The sequence below is a fragment of the Onychostruthus taczanowskii genome, unplaced genomic scaffold (assembly GCF_017590055.1).
Source record: "Onychostruthus taczanowskii isolate IOZ18803 unplaced genomic scaffold, ASM1759005v1 scaffold21, whole genome shotgun sequence".
NCBI lineage: Eukaryota > Metazoa > Chordata > Aves > Passeriformes > Passeridae > Onychostruthus > Onychostruthus taczanowskii.
The window spans coordinates 6,556,412-6,583,345 of NW_024499351.1; the positions used below are offsets into that span (position 1 = coordinate 6,556,412).

A 26,934-nucleotide genomic window follows, 5' to 3' on the forward strand; every position below is an offset into this window, starting at 1 on the left:
TCCTATGGTGAAGGGATGCAAGCAGCAGATCTATCAATGATTTTAGGACCCCTTTCTCCCCTTCTTTTTTTAAAAGCTGGGAAAAAAGTACAAAATGAATATGGGTCTTGTGATTTATTCATGCAGAAAGTATGAAATGATTAGATTTGAGACATTAACAGTAGTAAAGAAAAAAGTTAATCCACGGGACAGATTCCAACACAGGATCTTCATGACTTCCTATTGCTGTAGTGGTGACAGCCTTTTCTTTACTTTCTACCCCTGTCCACCCCTTCTCTCTCCCACCCTAAAGACACAGCTTGCTCCTCTTATATTCAAGCCTTCTTTACTCTATCCTAACCATGAACCTCATAGAATGCCACACAAGAACCACAAAGCCAAGACATAACAATGCAGTAACAAACTCTAAAGTTGTGGTGCCCTACCAAGTCAGCACTTGACCATTTTCAATTTCTGACATGACAATTTACCAATCATCACGTTCTCCTCTCCAGACCTTATTAGCACTGGCTATCAAGCTGACAACAACGCACCACTAAGGCAGCTACTCAGTACAGTTTATGTCACTGCTCAACAACTGATCCCTACCTTGTAGGAAGTGACCATCCCACCCATTACAGTAATGAGATCCTTGTGCAGTTTGTGGTCAGAAAAACCCTAGTCACATTTCACACATGGTTCTCTGGACAGTAAATATAGAATTCTATCAGAAATAGTAAATTATTCCTTGATAAATAAAATACAAGCATTTAGCTAGGAATGGATATTTTTCTATTAATATCCTAAAACACATCTTGACCTGTCTAATATTCTGCCAAATAACATTTTAGTACTTCTATCAGCTTGATAGGCAACATTTACAGCCCCAATAAATTTGTAAACGTAAAAATTTTCCACAGATACAAAAAACCAATAGCTGCTTTTAACTCCATGAAGACCTGTCTCATAAATTAAAAGTTGAGCTACACTGAGTTCCAAAGAAGTACACATTCAAGTAAACCTACATATAGGAGCATACATACCCAGTCAGATGAACGGGCAACTAAGTGCACACCCTTCAGTGTCCACCTCCCATATGGCAAAAACATAATTGCTCTAATGATCTTTGACTCTTGTTTGGTATTATTGAGAATCACATTTTAAGAATAAAGAAGTCCTGGATTTGTTTATTTTTTTTGAAACTAGACGTATATAAAACTGACTTTTCATTTAACATGTCAAAACAATTTTTGCTCTACTTATTACTAGAAGAGAATCCACTTGCATCTTGCCTTGCTTTACCTAGAGAGCTCTGGCATGGACATGGCATCTTCAATATGAATTCTACTCTCTAACTAATTTTAAATAAATTATTAAACCTAATCTTTAACATACAGTTCTGTTTCCTAAAGTATTTAATAAGCACTAAAATTAAAGGTGGAATTCATTTTAAGAGTAAGATGTCTACCATTTGGTGTCAAAATCCATATTATGGTCTGTGAAAGCCTGATCAGCAAAGTTCCCTACAGACAGGTTTATCTCTCAGTGTATATTCAAGCAATACAACTGAATGTATTGAAATTTAAAAAACAAATAAATTAATGCCTTAACATTATCCTCTCACTGTGCATAATTTTAAAATCAATATCTAAAAGTAAATTATACTTTTCGGTTTCCATTTAGTAAGCCAATGCATTTATATATCAGACAAATGTATAACCATAGAAATCAGATGGAGCCTTTATCAAGGTTCTTTTCACAGGACATACATCTCCATCTTGAGATGTATCACAAAGTTCCAGGATATTTAACTGACAAAACTGGGGAAATGTAATGAAAGGATGAAAGACTGTGTTTTAAAGACAGATATTTGCAGTATCCCTTGTATGGTCAAACAAACAACATCAGATTTTTTTTTAAACTGCATTTAAAATAGAAGCAAAACAAAACCATGAACTACTGCAAACTTGCCTGACACACGATCAAGAACCTCTGCTAGAGTTGTTGAGACAGGCAAGTGAAGAGTACGAAATTTGTGTCCAGCTCCATACATTGGATGTTGAATTACATGACTAGTAGCATTAATTCTACCTTTGTACAGCTGAAAGGAAAAAACAGTCAACATTAATTATGACTTTAGCACTGAGAAATAACTTAAACCACTATGTTCTTATAAAGCCACATTAGCTAGGTAAAGCTAAATTCTTAGTATGCCAGAAAAGAAAACTAATATATCCTTCAACATTGGAGGTATACAGTAAAAATGCATCAAATTAGGACATGTTTAGTTTTTTAACTCAAAATAATTTGTTTTGAAAGCCTACAATATTTTTAGGACCAGAAACAGTATGATATCATCTTTGCTTTAAAAAAAACCCCATCATTTTACATAGCTGTAATATGAGAGAAAAACGGCATACCTGAGACCTGCAATTATTTAGGAAACAAAAACTTAACTTTGAAACTAAATATCAAAAAATAACAATATACTTTGAGTAGAGAAAGATGATGTTTCTCTGTTGCTGTGACATGAGGAGGAAGTTTATTCTAGACTTAATATCTACTTTCTGTTATTATGACAGGTACCTTAGTCACGATTAGTTAAACCACTGCAAATATTTTACCATAACCTATTTCACACAGCCCTAAAGACCTTTTTATTAATATGAACTTACAGGACTCATTTATTGTTGTGAATGCAATTTAAAAAAAAATTGTATTTCCTGATAAAAAAAATTGTATTTCCTGACAACCAGAATTGAGCTTCTGAAAAACAGTTTTGGTAAGAACTTTTAAGATAAAAATGGGGAACCAATTTTTGAGAGGTTATGTTGCTGGATATTCTAGAAGTATATCCTGTACATCCACATTATTTTTAAGGTTTCTTTTTGCATCTTATAGGAGGAATCATCTCAGTAAGAACAAAATTTCCCAGTGTTTTTAATAAAAGAAACTGAACTATGACAACTTCACGACATTTTTTCTGCTTTTACATATCTACTAAGAGCTTTTTGTAAAAATCTGTTGCATGTAAAATAATTAACAGAAAACTGATGTCACCTTCACATTATCAATGGACCTGTTAACAATTACTCAGCCAAGTTAAAACATTTAAATGTTTGTGCAAAGACTGTATTTGTGCCTCCTTTTGCATTTTACACTATCTGACCCAGTTTCCCTCTGATACATCTCCTGCAGTACTTTACTCTGAGATGCAGAAACCAAAGTAGCAAATACTTTTGTTTGGATGAGAGTATCAGATCTTTTAAAGAAACTTCTGGTTTGACCCTATTTTTTAGTCACAGCCTTCAATGGAGAGCACTGAGACATCAATTGTAATTCTCTTCCAGTGAAGCATGTGGGACCATAAAGCATACATCTGCTTTATAAATTAATTCACATATTTGTCACTCAATTTATTCATGGCACTTTGGCTAACTGCTGAACCACGTCTGCCAATTTTGACTATGACTGATCCTTAATGAAACTGCTAAGGACTACTGAACAGATACTGTATCTATATTTATTGCTGGTGTGTAAGGGTACCATTAAAAAGCCTTCTGTAAGATAAATTTCAGTTGTCAGATCCTTCAGAAGCAGTATATTTCCAACAAATATTTTGTGTTATTGTGCCTTGAATTTTCTTCTAAAATGATGAGTTTACAATTCAACAGCACTTTCCTTTCCAAAATTCCATAATGTGTACAGCAGAAAAATGCTGCTAATATGTCAAAATTGAATATACTCAGACTTAAGATTTACAGGCTAAATTTATTCCATGTTTACCATACGCTATCAAAAATTCTTACTGGACAAGGTGACTGAAGAAACAAAGTCACTTTCTCATCCTCTAGCATCAGCTGCAAAAAAAGCCTCCTAATAAATCCTGAAATATTTCCAGAGGTTGGGAGGTTCCCACGCTGAGGAGAGGACTGGAACAATTCACAGAGAACCTGAGAATGCAAAATGATATCATATTTAAAATATTTCTACATTGAGGTCTTTAAAATATAGCTCTACACAGCCAAAGTAGGCAGTGCCCGAGATCCAGTTCCAGTAATTACAGAAACCAGCTCAGAAATGAGCACCACTGACGAAAATACCTGCAGCAAATAAGGCCCTTAATATAAATGTTTAAAATGCTGACTCCAGCATCAAAGTAATTGTAACCATGTAGATTTCTCAATATGATAAAAAAATGAAAATAAAGTAGTTATAAAACCAGCTTTTGAATCCATAAAGCAAACATTTCCCATGGTATAATGCACTATTACTCCCAGCCATTAACAGAGAACTGACTCAATTTTTTACTGAAGTCTACTTCTTCCTAAAACATCATCATTTTTAATGCTGAAAAACCATTTTTTCATTATCCTCGCATTCAGCTAGGTCTGCAAGGTTAATGAATGTGACAAAGATAGCTGAATCTGCTCCAGAATGCCAAATGCAAAGCCATATTCTGCAATACCCTGTATTTCCTTGGACACAGGTTGCACAAGCAAACTTCCCAGGAAATCTCCTTAGGTTACTAATATTAAATATATGTAATGTTTGCTGCCCTATCCAATTAAACAGTCTTTTGGAGTTCAGTCTAAAGCTTATTTCTCTAAACCAAGAGGAATACAAATACACAGGACTGGACAGCCACGCTAAAACTTTTTATATGTTTCAGACTCAGATCAACAAGCCAACAATTTTAATAGAAAATTTTTCCAGTCCATGACAGTTTACAAAACCCCAAGTTATAATAAAGAAAGATAAAAAACATAGAAATTATTCAAAGTTAGTAGTAGCTATTAATTAAAACATTATTATTTTTCTTACCTGTGCCATAAGTCTCTGGTTATTAGGATGGCAAGAGATGCACTGGAGGAAGAAAGCAACTGTTGCATTTTCAATTGCTGTCCGCTGCTGAGTGGTCAGTCCTGTGGTTACAGTCGAAGAAAGCAAGCTGGACCTTGCACTGGTCTGTTGTGCTGTCATATTGTGTCCTCCAGAGGTAGCACCAGAATGGCACAACAGGAACAAAAGTGCTGTCCACAATGGATTGACTTCAGAGCCACCCAACCAATCCTTCATCATGTGGCTGTTGCCAACTTCTGTCAGAAACCTGAGAACAGGAGCAACCAGGTCTGCCGTGATGGGCATTTTATTAAAGTGCTGTGGAACGTGGTGCCTCCTGAGCCTGTCCTGGGTGATATCCATGGATTGTGCAGTGCAGTCAGAGCTAGAAGTATGGTTAAAGCAAAAACTAGCAAGACTTCTTACAAGCAGTGAAGGCAAACCTGAGTCCAGTAACTGCTTGATAGCTTCAGGAGACTGAGATGAGGCAGCAAGAGTAGCCAGGTGAGACTCTGTTAGTGCAAGAGGGGCTTGTGCATTTTTAGAGTCATCTGTTAAAGATGAACTAAGGTCCTGCTTTTTGCTGTCATCGGTCATAGACAGTCTATGCTGACACTGCATCGGAGGAGGAGTGATACCCATCCATCCCATCAGTAAAGAAAAATAATTTGGGTGGATGTGGCACATGGAACAAAGCAAACTATCAACAGCTTTCTTCAAAACCATGTTGCAGGGAAGAGACATGGACCAGTTAAACAGTGACCTGCAGAAGACAGAAAATCATATCAGTACATAGCCTGCCAGTCGTTTTCCCCTTTTTTATCAGTGGCTCATACAACATTTTTGCACTTTTATGATTTACTATTATAGAAGCTGCTGTGAAAAACTCCATGCTGAACTTGGAAACTTCTTCTGGATCAGAGTAACACCAGGACACTGACTACCCAAAATGCATTTCTCAACTGTACACTTAAATTTCTTTCACCATAGTGTATTTTAAATAGATTTAAACCAGCTGCACACAAAAACCAGATTTCGGTCTTTCGACAGCTGTCATACATCTCAGTCATTTTTAAGCAACTGCAACCTCTTTGTGTTGTCAATTCTCCAAGCTGCAGCTGTTCAGGGTCACACACACGACCCTATGTGTGTGTACAAAGGTCATTTACATGAAGCTCTCAATTCCTTGTAAGAACTGAAAGTACTTTAATATGATTCAAAATTTTTGAAAATTTCCCTTATTAGGCATTTTCTTAAAGATGCTGCAAAGAAATTAAAGGAGCAACAACCTTGTTGGTTGGACAACACACCCTTGTTATCCTTACTAGACCTAAATTTAGGACACACGTTAACAATAGAATTATTCCTCAGTGATTCTAAAATTACACCTCCTTTGGCATCACATCCAAGTACTATTTGCTTGAATGCTAATGGAAGGCATATGAGTGCAGAAGCAAATTTAACTCCTGTTATTCAGCTTAAATTTCAGAAGGGGGACTTGTAAAGTAAAATGACAATTTCTTCATACAGACTTCTCCAGAGTATGTGAAGTACTTTTAAAAAAAGCCAGACTTCCAAACTGCATTCACAGTATCTTGACACCACAGGTGTTACATTATCTTAACATTTACATACAGAGGTGAACATGCACTTCATACCATTCAATGCTCGATTTTTAAATTAAATTTGGATGTATTATTGCATCTTCAATTTCCATTTGAAGACAAGGATTGTTTTCCCTCCTTCTCGATGGTAATGTTATACTATGTTTAGTCTAAGGGCACCCTAGGAACTCAAGGAACACACTGGGTCTAACCAAAAGTTGGATTTATCAGCAGTCAAGGGTTGATAAAACCCTTCCCCAACAGAAAACTGATCTCAGTGGCTAAAATGATCTATAACTCTGGAAAGACAGTCACAATTTCCAAAAGTCCACATGCAAAAAAGGTACACTTAACTCTTCTCCAACTATATATTAACGCAATCCAAATGCCAAAATCTTCTGGATGAGTTCATGCTCTATGAAAAATAAGGTTTTTTCCTAAACACATATTTAAAAATAACTAAGGGATTAGCATCTGTTGGCCAAAGCAAAAATACTGAAATGGAAAATGGGGATGATGGGAAAATATTTCCAAGAACAAAGTGATTTATCACATGAAGGAGAAACTTGGAGCTATAGCTAGAATCCATGACAATATTTCAAAAGTTACAATATTAAAGAAGATGAAGAATACACATGAAAAGTTACTTTTATTAGAAAAATTATTTGCCCATATAACTCTGACAAAAAAGCTTTTATATTTATTAAAGAATATATTTTATAATTTGCTCCAGATGGTGGTCTCTATGAGTGACAGCTTTGTATCTGGCAGGAGGTAGGGGAACAGGGTCGTATTATAACTTGCATACTCAAACTATGTACAAAACTACCATTTCTCCCTGCTTTCATCACAGGGAGAAATTTCCAAAATGGACAGTATAGTTTTATTAGACTAAAAAATATTAATTACATTTAAATTAATTTAAATAAAAATAAAAATTATTATTTTCCTTTTCAAATTATAAAATGTATCCTGAAAATGTATTTCTGTTAAAGCATATTGCTACAAGGACTAGCTGACGTGCAATTTAACATCCTTAAACAGATTCCCAAGGTGAACAAGTTAATTTTAAATTAAAAAATATCTTCATCACTGTATTACTGAAGTGTCTTTGGAAATTGTCTTGCTTGAAGTCATGTTGCACATATGTAAGAGTTCTACATGCTTGTACCTGTAACCATAACTTATACACTTGATGGTGTTTTAATGTCTGACTATGCCTAAAGGAGACTGCTTGCGGAAAAATATGAAGGTTTCTTAAGAGCAACAACAAAACCATATGCAAAGATCCCTTCATTAACTGCAACTGCATTCAACAGTACAAATCAAAAATGCCTGACTAATGCTAGATACAGTAATTTAACAGTCATTTTTCTACAAACCATGTGAAACAATGTTATGTGTCTTTTTTGTTTTGCTTAAATGGAAGAGATAGTGAAGCAATATATACAGATGGTTAAGCAACATAAATTGCAAATATTAGATCATATATTTTCATTTTGGGAATCACTAAGAGTAGACATGTGGTGTTTAGGCTGAACTTCTCTTTAGAATGCATCAAAATGAAGCAAGTTCAGTTTAAGATTCACTCTAGATTTTGTGCCTTCATTTCTTTCAGATCAGATTGGCCAGAACAGAAATGAAAACTCCAAAACATCTCCACCTCCCCACCTCTCAGCTATCAGTTAGAGATATTGGATACTGTGATGAATAAAACAGTACTTCTGTAACAGCATTCTGATGAAGATCACTTATAGGTACTGTGAAAATTACTGCAAACAATTTCAACAAGAACAGTTCATTAGAAGACCTCATGAACAAAACCATGAACCAGCTTGCCTTGCACGTATATGCAAGTATACACATGGATTTGCTGTTTAATTTCAGATTTTTGGGTCTTTAAACACAATTATACCTGGAATATGTGATGTGCAGCTTTGAGCTTATAACTACAAAACAATCTGTTTGGATATTTTTAGGTATCTACTCTATCAATTAGCTTCAGGCATGTCACATTCCACTACTATTTCACAATAAGCGCCCTTCAAGTTGAATTATATCCATGAACAAAACAAGTTAAGCATAAAAATAACGAGGTGCAAAACTTTGCTTGACTTACTCAAAGAGCTCCCTGTCCAGCAATGCTGGCAAATCATATTCAACAAGCAATTCGTAACTATGCCACAGAATTGCTGCTACGCAGTGCAGGTGGGAGGGAGATGGCATCAACAGCCCGTACTCTCTGGTTGAGCTGTTGGGACAAATGTAGCTGACCCGGCCACTTTTTTTCATAGCTGCAACTCTTGCAGAATCACTGACCCATTTCAGCAATGCTTGAATTCTGTAAGACAAGATGATGTTGCAAATTATAAATGAGCAAAGAAACACTTAAGAGTCAAATCAGCTTGCTGGTTTTTTTTTGTAATCCAATTTACACATTTATCTCTTTCTTTGAAATAAAGTTCAAGAGTGAGCTCAAGCTCTTTTTTCTCAAGACTCAGATCAGGGCAAAAATTAATCACAAAAATTTATCTTGGACAGCTAAATGTGAACCTTCTACAGACAAAGAAAATATAACAGGTATCTGAGTTCTGACTATTTGAGAGAAAAATCATTTGGAAACCAAAGTTTTATCACATATAAGAGCAGAAATAGAGGGACAGCATTCCCTGAAAAGGATGAAAAGAGCTAGGACAGAAAACTGGGAGACCTTATTCAGATTCCTGCACTCCCATGCTACCTCATAACAATCAGATTCCAAAAAAAGTTTGGTTTTGTGAACTAAAATCAAGCCACTGTTTAGCAGGTTATTTTTTGTATATGCTTCCATATGACAACCCAAATGACATTACCTATCTTTTGTTCCAGGATCTTGAGTTGTTCCAAGCTGATAAAGAATGTCTATTGTGGAGTCAGAAGAGAGACCATTTAATCTTCCAAACAGTAAAGGGCTATTCAGATCTTGCCGCATTCAAAAAAAAAAGGGGAGGGGAAATAATAGAAGTACTTACATACATATTTTTTAAGTGTACTAATGACATTATTACAAAATTGCAATATTAACATTGAATTAAGTTTTCCCATTAACATAAGGGTAAAATTTCTCGACACATAGTAGGGCTTTCTTCAACATATTCCAAAAAGACATGACTAATTCCAATAGAGCTGTCAAACCTCTTGCTTGACAGAAGTAGACACTTTTTTCAAAATGAAAGCTTATTTAACTCCAATTTTCATCAATGGGATTAGAGCTGAAGATTTCCACAGATTATTTCCTATTCAGCTTCTCCTCATTGTGTTCATCCTCTGCCCTGCCAGAAAGTACTTTCCTATCTAACAACATTCCAGCAAAACAGAGGAGACTATGCTGAAAGCCTAACTCATGGCAAAGAAGTCATAGAATCCATTTTTAAAAGAGTGTTTTCTGTTAGCAGTCTCAAACCAGGAAAAATTGGATTTGTTTTCTTTCATTTAGAAGGTACAAAACAGCAGAGTGGTATAAAACCATAAATACAAAATCCCCAGTGCACTAACAGAATAGCTTCTGCAAAATTTCATCATGGGACATAGAATGTAGTTGTATCTTCATTATGTACCTCCATACATAAATATTTTCAATGCTTAGTGCTATTCAGAATTCATACTGTCCTACAGACTACTGCTGCCCAAATTCTGCTACATTAGTTTTCCTTAGCAGTATTTGTGGCAGTGCTCTTTATTTTAAAACATCTGGACACAGTATCCGAAGCAAGAGGCATTTAGGATACATTGTGCATCCTACACTGTCTTCAAAACCCACATTATTATGAAAAACCAAACAACTGCACTGCTTTATCATGGTAGGACTACCCACATACAAAGACTGTGACACTTAGAAGCCCAACAAAGCACAATGTCAAGTTCTAGCAGCCCAGGTTCAGAATCAGAAAGCAACATGCAGATATACTGTATTTGTACTTTTATACAAGCAATGCTTTTAAGCAACAACTGAAAAGAAATACACTGCACTCACCTGCAGGATCACTCCCTGATGCTGAGCAGTTTCTTAGAAGAATGTCAATCAATTTTAGGCCAATTCTGGTGGACTGAAGCCCAATTTTCACCAGCACAGCCTCGATGTTTGGAGAATGCATGCCACAGTAAGGGGACATTAGTAAAGCAGCACATGTCTGCAACAGATTAGCAGTGGGTGCTGCAGCACTAGCCATCATTCCTTCCAAATCACTTATGTGAGTGAGGCAGTGGTGTAATAATCTTAACCATCCAATACTGAAAAGGAAAACAGAAAAATGAGCTAATGTACTATTTTATTGTATTACTTTTTATCTGTAGCACAGCTACCTGTATTAGATTACAGGACAAGTACTGCAGAAAACTTCTGTGACATGATCAAACATCATCTGAGCAAAACAAATGACTGAATTTAAGGCCACAATGAAATACACATTAGTAATGCTGTTGCAATCATTGGATTAAGATTATAAGAAAGGCAGGCTCTGTGGGCAGAAGGAGTTAAGAGCCTGCAAGTTTTATTACTAAGGTTTTTCAAGATTTGTCATTTCACACACGTATTTCTTCCAACAGGAAAAAATTCTTCCTTGTTGAGGGAAGTATGAAAAGGAATGTGTTTATATATGGGGATGGGTGTGGGGCAGGTTTGGCTTTTATTGATTGTTAGGTTTTTTTCTTCTTTCTTGAGTTTTATTTGCTTGTGTATTGTTTTTATTTACATCAAAATGAGTGAAAGTGCAACAGTAGCTGGCATTAAGACTGTACACCTGCACAACTTCCCTGACATTACAAACTTTTAGGATCATACATATTTACAATAAACTACAGTGAACCTTAGGGAACTTGATTTAAAATACATATAGAAAAAGCACAGAAATTCAAAATGAGTTAGCAACTACATTTCCCTCATGTCTCTCATTCTTTGACAAAATCATTCAGAAGTTCTTTTAATAACAAATCCTGAGAAATACATCTATTGTAATCAAATCAATTTGGAAACACATCTATTAGACTTTACACCACAATACTGTTTAAACTAGAATCATGAACAAGATGGCAATCTAATCTGTATGTGATATAAATGGTATCTTTCACTGACAAATTCTAAACTAGCAGGTTGTTTCCACAACTAACCTTTATCACTGTTTTAAAAAATGCAAACTTGATTATAGATCCTAAATTAGGTTTACAATTTAATTTTAGGAATCATTTACTCATAAATCAATTGGATTCACCAATTAAAAAAGAGTAAGTTCTCTGTTATGTCTAAAATAAAATTTATGCCAAGTTTATTGAATGTAGGTTTCACATTACTATCATTGTTTTATTGAGATACTTACAACATTAAGCTAAAAGCTACAATAAAACATTTCAAGAAATGAGGAACATACATTGACCTTCTTTCTTTAGATACTGGTTATTCTTGTGTGACTTTATTATAACCTTTTCTTAAGTAAAAATATAGTACAATTTGTCTATAGTAATTTCCTTTATTGCTATTTAAGAGCAAAGACCAATTTCAGTCATACAGCTTTTATAAATATACACTGAAAATATTCATGTTCTCCAAATTTACTTATGCTCTCAAAATTTTTCCCTGCAAAAGAAAGCTTTTTAAAACTTTCCCAGGCGCTCTTCAAATTTATAAACATTAAGGTTCAAAGATGAAGTATTTTAAATTAATGAGTTTTTACAATTTAGTAAGCTAAAAACCAGGAAATCCCAAAAATCCATCCAGTAAATTACATTCAAAGTTTGAAAAATGTTGACGCTTTAGGAAAACTCTTTAAGTGTTCACTTATTTTTATTTTTATAATGAGTAAGAAACTCAAAATACCACCTAACCAAATAAATGCTTTTGAAAAGAAATCTTGCTGATACGCCAGAATCAGAAGAACCTTCAGCTTCTATTTCTGAAATGTTTGCAAACAGCAATATTAGATATGACTTCCACAAAACATTCCACTATTCTATTTCTACTCCTGCTACAATACTTATGTAACACCGTTGACTTCTGTAAGGATAAGAAGTATTTTGGCACTCTGTATTTTTTGACAACTGCCTGCCCATTAAAAACACAAAATGCAACTCAAAATGCTTTCCTGTGCTTTACACTCTCTTGCCATTGCAGGGACAAAACATTCCCTTTTACATTTGCAGACTAAGCATGCTACTAAAGAAGGCAGAAGTACTGCTAATATTTCTCTTCATGTTGGAAAAGAAAACCAGGAAGAGTTTGCTACTGAAAGATCTGACTCAGAGAGCAAAACACCACAAAAAACCTGAACCCTAAACCATGAACTGGCCCCTGACAAACAAACTGTCCCCTGACACTGGAGCCTCACCTTGTTTTGGAGACCTGGTCCTCAGAGGGAAGGAAGGGATTGTTGACGGTGGCAGAGGAGGTGTTTCCAAAGGCAGTGAGGCCCAACAGTTTGATCTGAGAGAGCCCCAGGGTGCTGGCATCCCGAGGACGATGGAGACGAAGACAGACAGCTGAGGCAACTTCAGCTTTTACCAGCTGGATTTTTATATAGGTGAGACCACTCGTGATAACAGGAGTCGACAAAGGTAACATATTGACACCATCTGCACTTATTTCAACAGATACTGATGAAGGGCAAGCTACAGAGTAAGATAAGAAGGTTTAACACTATTTTAAAATCTGTACCAGTTTATCTTCATCATGGATATGTTGTCAACACTTAACATTCAGAGAACAGAGTGAGTGAAATTATCTCAGGCAGACACTACTACAGAACTGCAGCTGGAGAACTTGACCTGGGAGATGGCACATGTTAAAAACCACAAGCATTTTGATACATGGTATATACAGTTTATTTCAAAGACTTTGAGGAAGAAAAGTCCTGTTACTGAAAACACTACAACAGCAAGAGCTGAAAATCTCATGCTTTTTCCCAACTACCATACACAAGCATTTTGCCTGAAGAGCCTTGATCAATATCCCTTTGTTGATGATTCTTCTCTGTGTGTGGAGACACGAGGCTTGACTCTATTTCAGAAGGCTGATTTATTATGTTAGATATTATATTAAAATGCTACATTAAGATTATACTAAAAGAACAGAGAGATCAGAAGGCTACAACAAGAACAGAATAGACTAGAATAACAAAAATCCTGTGACTGCTCACAGCCTTGGCACAGGTGGCTGTGATTGGTCATCAATGGAAAACAATCCACGTGGACCAATCACAGATGTACCTGTTGCATTCCACAGCAGCAGATAGTAATTGTTTACATTTCTCTCCTGAGGCTCCTCAGCTTCTCAGGAGAGGAAAAATCCCAGCAAAGGATTTTCCATAATATCATAGCTACATCCCTTTCTCACTGGGCAAAGTTTTGGTGAGCATGACAAAGCTTTTTGACATTTTTAACATGAATGGCACATGACATCTACTATGCTAGAAAACAAGCACAGGCAGGGACTTCCATTCTCAAGGAAAGCAGAATTATTTTACAGGTATTACTCAAACAACCTCCCAGCTTTAGTTCTTCTGATTACACTCTTTATACTGTATCCCAACCTTCACACTTTTGAACTGGCATCAACATCAGTGAATCTACTTACTTGCCAGAGAGGCCAGGTGAGGCTGGATGTGGATCTCCTTGAGCAGCACAGCTGCAGGAAGGTGAATCGTGAGGTCACACCAAGCTTCCTCAGGTAAAAATATGTATGACCATGCAGCAGAGCGAGCCCGTCGGTGGGGAGGAGTAGCCTGCAACAGCACTTCAGCAGGCTGGGCAGTGGGGCTGCTTGAGGTGATTGAACCTTCAAACACAGCACCATTAATGTTCATTAGTAATACTTATTAATAAAAATCAGATTAATTTACAACCTGAACTGTGGAAAACACGTTTTTTCCTGCCTCATCTCTTTTGCTTTATCAATAATATCCTATGTTTAATGCCCACTGCCCATTTACTTTTCTTTTACTCTGAACTGTTTTAAATAGATAGTTTACATATCCACATGCATATGTATGTCCTTGAAATTTGCTAGGGGATAATTACTACCAAAATTCTAAACTTACCCTCAAGAGTACATGGCAAAAACAAACCAAATAGAAAAGTGCAGGTTAAACAGCATGCTTAGAACTTGAACTTGGTTAATTCACAGTTAACACATTTTAAATCCTAAAATAACAGAAATTACTTAAAAACCAACTTCTGCAACCCTTTTTCTTTAAAAAGATTTCACATGAAAACCCTTTTCTAAAAAAGACACCAGAATAAAAAGAAACTGACCACAGTTGTGGCTTCTTTTTCAACTCCTAGTATAAGTTAAGAATGATGAAGGAAGATGTAGGCTGTCTTCTTTAGCAGGGTACAGGGCATACAAGATCAGATTTGAGCTGTTCCAAACTCCAGGCACTTGGGGTGTTTTACTGTAAAGTAGCTATAGCCTGATCCCACCACTAAATGCCTAGCAGCAGCTGAACATTGATAAAATTTCATCCCAAAATGAATTAAGCCCATCTCAGAGAATAACCATGTGATGAGAATCAGAATGTACTACACAGACTACCAAATGATGGGAATTAGAATGTAATAACTGAGGGCAACCAGAAGGTTAATTTTAAAAGCACAGTCCTGACTGAAAGTCAAATATTAAGAGAGATGCCCTCATGGCAGAATATCAAGAACTGCAGCACCTTGTAAGCTGGAAGATAGGGTAGGCAAGAACCTACCACCACACATGCTTAGGATTTTTACTATTTAAAGTAATAAAGAACGAACATTCGCAGGATTCCTAAATTTACCATTTAGAAATTTGTGAAGGGCAAAGTAGAAGATTTCCAGTGGCCCTATTCTACGAAATAAACCTCTTTTTATCGTCTTTCATAATGCCATTATTTTTGACACTCTTAAATTTGAATTACAGGACTGAATGGACTGCTTTCTCATTCAACAATCTCTCCAGAAAATTTAAAATTAATCCCCTCTTGTCAGTGATACAAACTGTATCAATACATGCAAGGGCTGCACCAGGCCAGTGGGCAGCAACAGAAAACAAAGACACTAGTACTGAAAAGGAAAGCCTTTGTAAGATATTGCAGTACCACTACCTCTTAAAACACACACATTTTACTTAACTGGCAGCCATTGTATTGATATCAAAACAGCACTGCAATTCTAACAAATGCTCATGCAGGCCACATCAGAGCATCATCAGCAATATCAGCCTTATGCTCCAGCTTCACAGAGCTCAGGCTCATTCACTATCATCCCACCATGTCACAATTCTGTATTAACTCCATCAAAACTGATGTGCCTTAAAAGAAGTTATTGAGTCTTATTACATCTAGGGCAGATGGTGGGCTGGAACCAGGCATCCTCTAGGGGAGGAGAAAGGGGCTCACCTTGATGCATGACTTCATCAGACATGGTTCACTCCCTCTCCTTCTCTCCCCTGTCCACATGAGGTCTTATCACCTGTGGTGGAGGGGACTAACCTCCTCTCTCAACATCACCTTGAAACATCAGCAATCCCTCTCAAAAGAAGATTTAGTAGTATTGGAACATTTGATATTATTGTATTACTTTTTGTTAAGAATTTGATACACATTGAAATGACTAGTAGATATAAATTGAAGAGAAGGAAGCATTACTCACCTAAAGGTGCAAAATTGTGAATTCCTTCTGCATTATCAGGCTCAGAAGCGAGCACTCTGGCTTTCAAACTGCTATCTGCCCCTTTGGTGGGACCAGAATCCAGGAATTTCATAATAGTTGAAACCATGCTTCTTGCTGTGTTAACAATAGCTCTTGTGCTTGTTACCATGTTGTTACAGATAAGTTGAACACCACCTGTGTATAATGTGGGCAGATAGAAAAAAATACTGCTCAGAAGCACAATAGATTCCACACAAACAAAGACCTATTTAGTTACCTGGCCTTGTTGACACATATATGTATTCTTTATGTGCCAAAAAAAATCTAAACCAAACTTTTTATTTGATGTGGCTAGAGAAAAGACATTCTTACCCATATCATGGAAGGCCTTTAGTGCCTCACTTGTATCCAACACTCGTAAAATGAACCAGAGCAGTGGCTCAGATAACTGACATGTGGCAAGAGAACCCTAGAAGAAAATCAATTAAGAAATACATGGTTTCATACAAAATTAGGACAGTAGACATTCAAATAACAGCTCTCAGCCTCCCTTTTTAGTAGGCAAAACTACAGGCAAGAAATGCCACCACAGCTGACCTCTCTGCCACCATATACAATACCATGTTCCACTTGGTTCAACTCCTTATGCAGGCAAAGTCTGTGGGGTATGGAAAAGCTCAAACTCAGGGGATGAGCATCTTCATGGAAATATGAGTACTGAGCATTAAAAGAGTCCCAATAAATGTGCTTCTCACTTGCACATAATAAAATATTTGTTCCATCTTCAAGCCTTTAGCCAGAGACATTTACAGGAATGTCAAAATGTCCTTAGAGAAAATTCCTTCCCTCTACCACAGGCAACAGAGAGAGGCTTCCTAACTTCAGCACCCAAATGATGTGAGGTTGCAAAAATGTCAACATTTATTTTACATACCAATACTTTCATTTTCTGACCTTACTACTGATTACAGAATTACCTTGAGGATTACAGATTACATCAATTACCTTGAAGCACAGCAAACCTCAGGGAACTTACCTGCCTTCCCATGTACCCACAGGCCATGTAGGTAAGAATAGGCTGAAGCATCACTTGAACTGTTGTTGCTTTCTTACTAAGTGTTGTCAGGATAGTGAACAACCCATCTCCAACTGAAATTGCATCTAAGCCACCATGAAAGTTCTCATGTTTAGTCAGATGTAAGCCACTTGCACCTAAACGAAAGCAGACCGTTCAAAGGTCATAAACTGAGACCTAACAAACCATTAATAGCACATAAGAGAACTCAAGAATATTAAAATGTTCACATGGATTTTACAAAGTAAAAATGGAAAAGTTTCCAGGATCATATGACTTACAATTAGTGCTCCCAGATATGTATAAATAGGAAGACTTGACCCAGGAAGTCAGGAAATTTAAATCAAATCAGACCATAAAAATGACTGTAATTAGTGAAGGAAACAGGGCAACAACAAGGATTGGAATCACTCCTAGCTAGAAGCAATTGACATTTAAGCTTGATCTTTTTCTGATAATAATAAAGTTTCCTTGTGTTGCCAAAAACCTCCCCAAATATTTAACACACACATATCAGAAATACCTCTCCTGGAATTCTGGTTCTCACTATTTAAGCTCAGGATTTATTAATTAGAATTTTCTGAATATCAGTTATCAGCAATATTGACTACACATTACTGAGATAACAGACAGTAAGCAAAACAACACCCTTCCCATGGACGAGACTACTTCCATAAATACAACTGTCTTACAAATCATATGACTGTGATCTGGAAGAGCTGTTAAAAGTGGCCTTAGATTTAAATGTAAGACAACCACAGAGTAATCCTGTCCCATTTAGAGAAACTGAAGCTGCACTAACAAATAATAATAAAAATCAATGTGCTCAAGTGATCTTTGGAGCATGTCTTAAAGAAACCTTTTGGCAAGAGAACTGCCAGGTGTTGGACTTTGGCCAACAACTGTCTTTAAACTGTCAAGAAAGCAAATATTGATAAGCAATGCATGCAGAGCAACAAATAAAGCAGTCCTAAGACCCGGCCTCTGTCCAACCTAGAAAAGTTAAATGGAATGAATGATAGAGCTGAAATCCAGTAAGTTGGATATGCTGTGAGGGAGGACCTTCAGGTGAGGATAAGATAGGACAGGAGGTGAATACTGTTACTGGTATGATTTGCACAGTTTGTCATTTACAAAGCAAAAAACCCTAATGGAACAGACACAATGGTCATAAAAGGAAAAACAGAACAAAAAAAATTAATTCATGTGGCAACTGAATTACTCAGGGCCATCCTGGATCCTGTCCAGCTGGATTGCCAGATGCAGTAAATTAACACTATTAGTATAAATTTTGACACCAGAGCCACTACCTATCAATAACATTTGCAGACATATTCTTGTTTACCTATCCTGGTAGCACCTTTCCATACTGCTTTAGTTACTACATATTTATTATTATATGCTGATAACTGACTTTTGGATCCTGTGTAACTCTGGCTGCAGTCCTGCAAAATGTTTTTTTCACAGAAATGTCCAGAGAGATTTTAACATAGCTTTTCTTGGAGGAACTAAACCCACAAATAGCTGTGTTACATCTTCCCAAAATACATGGACAGATTATTTTCAACAACCTGTATTAAAAACCCTTTGGAAGAACAATCCATTAAAAGGGATCAGCTGGCCCAGAACACTAATTTCAGTGAAAAACATTTTGAAAAAACTATCTTTCCAAACTGCCCTTAAAAAACGCAAAACAACTGCTAGACAAAAAAAATCAGTGGTTTAGAAAGACATCAAAGTTGAGAAGACTATCTGAATTTCACTCCAAAGAAACACATACTCAGAATAAACCACCATTCCCAGAACAAACTACTTGCAGTGCTCATAGTGGATTTGCAATATGACACCAACTACCCAAAGTGATGAAGGAGATACTCTGGAATTAATTTCAGGAAGATTCCAACAGCATAATCCAGGCTTGTCAAATCCCATGTCCTGTTTAATTTTACTACCTAAGAGATAACTACCTTTCCTCAATTGCTTTCATGCTGCAATAAACCAGTGGTCTAATATTCACAAGGGCTCACTGAACAAGTAACTGTTTCCTGATAATAGCATTGCTTAAGTTTTATATCTGCTTAAAAGAGGCAGCACAGAAAAGGCCAGAGCAACTTGCTTCAAGCAAGAAAATCACTATAAAGAGCACCTAATTTTACAACTATTACACCTGAAACGGAGTGCAGGTCTTGGCCTATCCTCCTGCAAAATGTTTTGCATATGCAGAAATCCATGGTATTTCAGCCAGTGGTTTAACTTGTGTAAATAAATTCTATGCTACCATCATAGCACAAATTAAGTCACAAAGACAGGCAGTCTATCTAAGAAAATGCACCTCAGATAAATGTCTGACAAACAGCAGCTTTGCTTTCTAAGTATCATCATCTCCCTCACTAGTTCATAGCAGGAAGATCCCACTCACAAATATATGCCTGCAACTCCTAGAACATGACGTTAATGTTAATGCAATTTCTGGTGAAACAGAGGAAAAGTTTAGGTATTCTATGAAAGAGACACGATTGTAACTTGTATTTTCTGAAGTGATTTAAAAAAGGAAAATCATCCAATCCAGCAAACAACTGAGGTAAGGTGTCTTGTACAAAGAAGACTCATCCTAATTCATACATAGAGGCATGTGATGGCCACAGACTGAAATACAGGAAATTCCACTTAAACATAAGAAAAAGGCTTTTCTACTTTAAGAATGATTGAACAACATAACAGGTTGCCCACAGCAGTTGTGGAGTTTCCACCCTGAGGAATTAAAAACCAAACTGAACCAAGGTACTGAGCAGCCTGCTCTCAACTGAGGCAGGCTCTAAGTCTGTGCAGAAAGGCTGGACTAGACAATATCCAGAGATCCTCTAACATTAAGCATTTTGCGATTCAGCAAATTCAAATGTCAAACACATTCCTGTTTGGTTTCAATTACTGTCTCCCACCTCCTGTTAAGGGCTTTTTTCATGCATCTGTTCTCCTTAAGCTTTTTCTCTGTCACTTTTTTCCTGTCATTTCTGTAATGCATTCTTTTCACATCTACACCCAGCTTATGAGATTGCAGAAGTTTTAAATGTTTCACCACCCAAAAGACCTTCCATGTTACTCAGAAAACACCTACCAATAATCATGGCCATAGCACTGCTGTTACACTGGCCAAGCGCAGACAGAATCTGGCTCATAATTTGTTGGTTGGCCAACACCAAGTCCGCCACGTATGCCGTTGATCCTTGAGTATTAGGATTGCTTCCATTGCCATCTTTGCCTCCTGAAACCTTTTCCTCATCAGACACACTGTCTGTAGTACTGCTTGCTACTGGAACACGGGCACTGTACTCTCGGTTACTGGAAAGTGGCAGCTGAACTAAAATGTTGATCAGCTTTAGTAAATCAAACATGAGTTGATCCCTTGTCATTTCTCCACAAACTGCTTTGGCATCGCCTGGACGGATAATGTTGGCAAAAAGCCCTCCAAAACACGCTCGGGCACCCACAGAGCTGTCTGAGCCACTGCGAGACATCACTTTGTCCGAACACGTGATGTAATGATGCACAAGAAAGGTTATCGACTCAATTACTGCAGAAATGGTGCTAACTGATACAACTTCAAAATTCTGTTCCAGGGTGAATTCCAAGAGTTTCACTTGAGCATCCAATGGCCCCTGGCCTGTCTGGAAAGCACCCCTGAAAGAAAAAAAAAGAGAGATATGACAAGTTATACAGGTTTGGCTGTTTGAGTGTGGTCTTTTTCCTTGATTTTTTTTTTAAGGATTCAAAAGCACACCAGACTTCCAATAAATAAAAATCCAGCTATTTTCAGAAACACATTTTGAATCAAAATCTGATCTTCCACCCACATCAAGCTTCTGTAATTTTTTAACATACTGGTCATTAAACAGCCTGCAGAACCTGCCACCACCTTCCTGGTACCACTAAGGATTAAGAGGTTAACTTTGAAAAATGATAGGATTCATCTTTTTGTTTTGTAATTCAGGTAATTTTGTAGGTAAATACTTGGAACACTCTACATACAAACTTTGGTGAAAAGTTTCCTACATTTGCAAGAAAACCCCATGGAAAGCAGCCAGATAATATTTTAATATCATGGGGATTATTTAGTTGCTAACAGGAAATCATGACGGATTTTTTCTTCCCACTGATTAATTTTAATCAAACTTTTAAAATTAAATACAGAACAAAACACTTTATAGAAACAGCCCTGAAAAAATATTTGGAATTTAAGTAATACTAACAGTAAAATACTGCTTTTCTTTACAATTAATCTTATGCTCAGACACAGTACAGTCCCATAATTATCTGTTTTCCGAGAAATAACGATGTAAATCCCCTCCTGAGGCTTTGCTTCCATTTCATGGCAATTCACAAAAAAACCCCTAACATGTTTCAAAAACTACACTTTCAGTGGTCTCATTAGCTTGTTTTAAACAAATGCTGGCATGCAGACACACACTCCAAGAGTCACTGTGAATTAATGATTTTATTATATTATGACATGTCTCGTAGAAATCACTGATCATCAATATAACCTGGTAAACACCACTCCTATAATTTAAATTACAAAGGTAAAATCTCTTGGAGAAGGCAGAAACCATTTTCTGTAAGATTAAATAGGTAACACCGAAGTGCCACCTACTGGGAGCCCAGAACTGAGGAAGCTCATGCCTAATTATAGGAAGCCTCTATCTGGAGATAAGCAGAACATCAATACCAGAAAGAAATGCTTTCTAGTGTACTTCAGACTAAACAATTGCCTTATTTCCAGTGTACCACTGGAGTCAGAGTCTTGTGCCCATTGGCCTTGCCTTGAGGATGCAGAACCGTGAAAGATGAGCCAGAATTTCTTCTCTCTCCCTGGCCAGAGGCACTTCTCTACACTAGTGAGCATCAACAGGTCCCAGGAGAGTGGGACAGAGAGTGTTTTCCACTGTCATGTGGAGAGAAAAAAACCCCACCAAAGATAAAGCAATAAAAATGCATTGCATAAATAGAATTATGGAATCTCACAACTCATCCTACCATGTGAGAAAAGACATCTGTACTATTTTCACAACCTATGAATTTCTGGAATCTTTCATTAATTCAGACCTCTCAGAATACTTTTTTTAATAGATAAGCTCATCAACAGTGTCCTTACTTTGGGAATTACTTCAACAAGATTTAAAGAAAATCAGTCCAACATTTTAGTGCCTCTGTTGACAGTGTAAGGGAGTGTCAATAGAGACAGAGACTCCCTTACACATTACAGTGTGTGAATTCCAGATGCATTTTTCCATGTGCTAGGAGCAGCTCTAGTCCTGCTGCTTGTACTGCAGCAACAATGACTTCCATTGACACCTAACTTTACAGAATGACAAGGTACATACACATCTGAGCTGTGATTCACAATCACACAGATTTTAAAGAAAAGAAGGGTATGAAAGAAAACAAACATGTAAGATTTACCTTTCTGTTGAAAGTATATGTATTAATTTCAATAAAAATTCACTGAACATCTGAGGACAAGTTGAAGACAGGTGCACTTGTAATCGAGTAAGAAATTCTTGCATAGCTTGTGTTGCTGTTGGCCCAACCTAGAAGAAAAGACATTTCAGGAAGAATTATATATAACTGAAATGTCTTCAAGAACATTAACATCTTCTAAGAACAGGAAAGTATTGCATAACTTAACTTGCTTTTTGAAAATTTTTACAGCATTGTTACAGCACTAATATGTATCCATTTATACTACATGCTTTTCTATTATTAATCATGAGCCAAAAGCAAGAAGTTCAGTTCTTTATCTAAGACTTGTTTTTCAGGTTGAGACTGTTTTCAGTAATGCAAACTATACTCTATACAGAATCCACTTCTGTACTAGTCTGAATGTTTTTCCACAAACTACACACTTAAGTAAGTACTTTAATGGACTGTGAAGTGTTTAAGTCCTGGAAATGGCCATGTATTTTCTTGAAAATTTGCTGGGAAAAAACCCCAAGGAACTACCAGGTGTTTTCCGTCTCCCAAACTGAGACTCCTGGCAAATACTACCTACAATTAAGTTCACTTGGGCTTTTTTAAAACACTATTTGTAGATTTTTCAAAGATGGCAAAAAACAAGAAAACATTAACTGAAATTAGGAGAGGCAGCAGATACGACATGAATTCAGAAACAGGCAGAAAATGAAAGTATAATTTTAAATTCAGGAATTCTTGGATATTAAAACTTAATCTTCATTGGCATTTTTATCCCAACCCAACAAGATTTTGGGAAAGTAACTGAATGGAACACTTCATTCACATATGGCATCCTCTCCCTGCAGCTAGTCTCCAGAGAGTTGTGAAAACATACCAGCACTACTGAGAGTGTATCAACAACATGAACTTCCCTATGGCTGCTCATTAGAATCAACTAAGTCTATAACTAGAAGAAGAAACAAGACAAGGATATAATACATTATGAATTAATACATATATCTGTCAAGCATCTTGAAATCCTATTGTAAAAAGTTTTTCTCTTATTTTAATTGCTCATTACCTGTGGACTGTGTTGATTTGTTCCATGAGGGTTAGTGCCAGAAAGGAATTTCACTAACACATGAATAAGGTTGGGATCTGACACCAACAATTGGGCAGTACTTTCCTGAGCTCCAATGGCACTGCTTGGACCAGCTTGAAAATAAAGACATAAAAATTACATGTGTAATCTTAAGCATTAAGTGCAAATCAAGTATTTTTAGTGCAAAACCCTTATATTTATTTCATGATGTGGAAATATTCTCAGCTAAATCAGGTACCAAAACCTGCTTACTCAGGACCACAATTTTGAGTTTTCCAGTAAGTACAGACACAAAGCCCAAAAACTGTCCAATCAGTGTTCCAAGCTTGCTAAGGCCATATTCCTGAAAATCGATTAATTAATTTTGTAGGTGCAATACATACAGACATTTTGATTTGTCTCTTTTTTTAGTCCTACACTTCAGTAAGGCTCAAGTGCATTTTTTAGTTTGTCAGACAGAGACCAAGTGCTCTGTTATCCTACAAACAATCACAGTATTTTTGTTCTTGGCACATGCAGAGACTTCTCAGAATAAAACTGTAGGGAGCTGAACAGATAAGAACTCTGAAGACTGGAATTTGAATTAAAATACACCCTTCAGTGACCAAACGAACCAGCTTTACTAAATGTGAAGTCTTACCCTTGCAGTAGTAGTACACTGAATCAGTTCAAAACCCTGAAAAAAGCAGGATATGAAACAGATCCTGCAGAAGTGGGACAGTGCTTTTTGATAAAGGCCATCGTGCCAGCGTTCTCCCTTTCATGACTGGCTCAGGTGTACAACACTCCTGGGGGAGTTACAGGGACATTCACACACAGGCCTGAATGTATTCATCCCTTCTGATAAGGTGTAACTGGCTCAAGAGTTGACAGTACCCATGCTTGTTAACTGGAGGTAGTTATTCCAGACATCAGGCCATGTTCTGGTCTCAAATACTAAGAGCGAAGTCTCAGTTTGTGCATAATAAGTCTCTAAGTTTTTACAGCTCTATTTCTTCACCTGATGACAAAAATTTCAGCAGATTTTTGTGAGACTGATTTCTAAATATATTATCACAGAAAGGGGACAGAAAGTAAAAATTTTAAGAACAAAGTGCATCTTAAAGTCAATGACTTGAAATGGCAAATATGAAAAAAAGATTCATAGGCAACATTTAAAAACTACTTCCTTTAATTTCTATCAGTGTTGTGGCAAAATCTCATTCACAAAGTGAGATTATTTCTAGTGTGTTATGGAACAATATAGAGAATGTGAGATATTACTGGTATGCATAGGGAAATAAAATAGTTGGATTTCTATTTTAATAGATTCAGCTGCTGGGGGCTTATTTTCAGACAGCTTAATAAAAGCAGTGACTGGTGCCTGCATATTTACAAAAATATTCCTACTCCGTCAGAAAAACTTCAATCTCATTCAAGGCAACTTAATCATCCCTCTCTGCTACTTCTTCTCATACTACAAAACTAATTCCCAGAGATCAATAGCTAGTCCTAAAACGTTTTTTGGAAGACACTGATGACTTACTTATAATGACATTTTCTTTTACCATAAGGGTTTCTGTTTCCCACGGTACAAGCAATTCAAGGAGCTCACTTGTGAAAAGCCCAAAGTTAATGGAGAACAAAAGCACGCATATGACAAAAAGAATGTTCTGAAAGTCTTTTGATGGAATCAACATTTATTTGCACATCACTAGAACTGTCAAACATAAGAAAACCAGCCAAACAAACTTACCATTAAGCTGCATATTTGTCATGAGTGTTAGGCTGTGAAGCACAAGGCACCACGTCCGGAGTAAAGTATTAGGATACCATGCCAGAACTGACAGGAAGCTAGTTACTGAAGCTGTCAAGAAAAACAGTTTTTTCCAAGTTTTAATCTTCAAGGTATTACTATAAATTTCTAACTTTTACTGCAAGGTGCTATGCTGATTATAGTTATTAATATTATTACTCCCTGCATTCATTTTGTTTTGACCAGTGTTGTCACTGTTCCTGCAACCACTGTTCCATGAAATTAGGAAAAGAAATCTCATCAACACTTCACAGGAACTGGCCCATTGAACTCTCTACAGTGTACAGACCCTGACATCTCAAAGAAAATGATGCAAAGAAACTGGTTTCAAATATTCTCATGGAAGTCAGAGTACCAGGTTCATTTTATCAGGCATTAACACTTTGGATTATCACAACAAGATACCACAGATTTTCTTAATTATATGTGCAAGAAAAAAAAATTCAGCACGTCTTCATACTAGAAGTATTACAATTACTAGTTTGATGCTCAACAGTAATGGAGCTTTCCCACTCTGCTGACCCCTTTGTTAAGGGAGGGATCACAGGATGGTATAAAGGAGATGAAATTTATCAGAAAACTGCATACAGTTGCACAGTTCATCTCAGTCTAAGAAGTGTATTTTAATGAGTCCTCTTGGGAATAATTCTGAGTTAAGAACCACAAATTTTACCATTTCATTTCTACTAATTTTATAAAAATTAAACAAATCAACTCTTGGTTACACTCTAGCAATGTATTTTCCACTTTAAGAAGAAAATGAGACCACGAGTTCTTTAATAAGAACACATAAATTATCTCAACACTGATCTTAGCAAAAATACTTACTGCAATACTTTTTGCTTATTAGCAAAAATTAAGTATTTAAAAAAACCCAAACCCAAACTTATTTCCCATACTTAATATACTTTACCTTGGTTTAAGGAAACAACAGGTATTCGGTTAGCATTATAAAGGAAAATATCAGCACCACTATCTTTACTTCCAGAGGAGCTGGAATTCAGGCTTAATGTGAGCCATAGCTGCAATAGGGATTCAAGCTGAAAGAAAGGGGAAAAAAAACCCACTATGAGAACAAACTCAGAACCCCAGAGCATCAAAATTTTAAAAGCCTGATCTACATTCTCAGCTGCTGCTGTTTCACTGTATATACATGCTCTCTCTCTCCTTCACTGGATTTGAAAATTCTGCTAAACATAATATTCAAGGCAAATTCAGCCTAACTAGCAAATGCTTCTGCCATTGTTTTTGCAATTGATTTCTTCCAAATAATTTCTCTTAAGAAGTTTCTTCAAACTTATGTTAAGAAAATGCAGCTTTACACACTGTTCAGAAATACCTTTATCACAACCCTCTATCTGTAACACATACAGGTAGGCTTACAGGTTTGCAGGGAAGCTTTCAGAATGTTATTAAAATTAGAGTTTCCCAGTTAACCAAAATT

General features: G+C 36.5%; 1 protein-coding gene across 9 annotated transcripts in view; it reads right to left on the reverse strand.

Annotated features, from left to right (window-relative positions):
* Positions 1–26,934, reverse strand: part of BIRC6 (baculoviral IAP repeat containing 6) — a 173,479-nt gene that overhangs the window by 69,971 nt on the left and 76,574 nt on the right. For 8 of the 9 annotated variants that reach the window (XM_041404121.1, XM_041404125.1, XM_041404122.1 and 5 more), the window contains 16 exons: positions 26,404–26,530; positions 25,431–25,541; positions 23,675–23,808; positions 22,603–22,730; positions 20,261–20,823; positions 17,107–17,282; positions 16,443–16,539; positions 16,071–16,265; positions 14,026–14,226; positions 12,782–13,061; positions 10,438–10,694; positions 9,278–9,386; positions 8,545–8,766; positions 4,804–5,584; positions 3,789–3,932; positions 1,951–2,080 (listed from right to left, as the gene is read on the reverse strand). In XM_041404121.1, coding sequence (XP_041260055.1) covers positions 1,951–2,080; positions 3,789–3,932; positions 4,804–5,584; positions 8,545–8,766; positions 9,278–9,386; positions 10,438–10,694; positions 12,782–13,061; positions 14,026–14,226; positions 16,071–16,265; positions 16,443–16,539; positions 17,107–17,282; positions 20,261–20,823; positions 22,603–22,730; positions 23,675–23,808; positions 25,431–25,541; positions 26,404–26,530 — 3,655 coding nt within the window. The remainder of the gene's footprint in view (positions 1–1,950; positions 2,081–3,788; positions 3,933–4,803; positions 5,585–8,544; positions 8,767–9,277; positions 9,387–10,437; positions 10,695–12,781; positions 13,062–14,025; positions 14,227–16,070; positions 16,266–16,442; positions 16,540–17,106; positions 17,283–20,260; positions 20,824–22,602; positions 22,731–23,674; positions 23,809–25,430; positions 25,542–26,403; positions 26,531–26,934) is intronic. The other variant, XM_041404123.1, reaches the window with a different exon arrangement.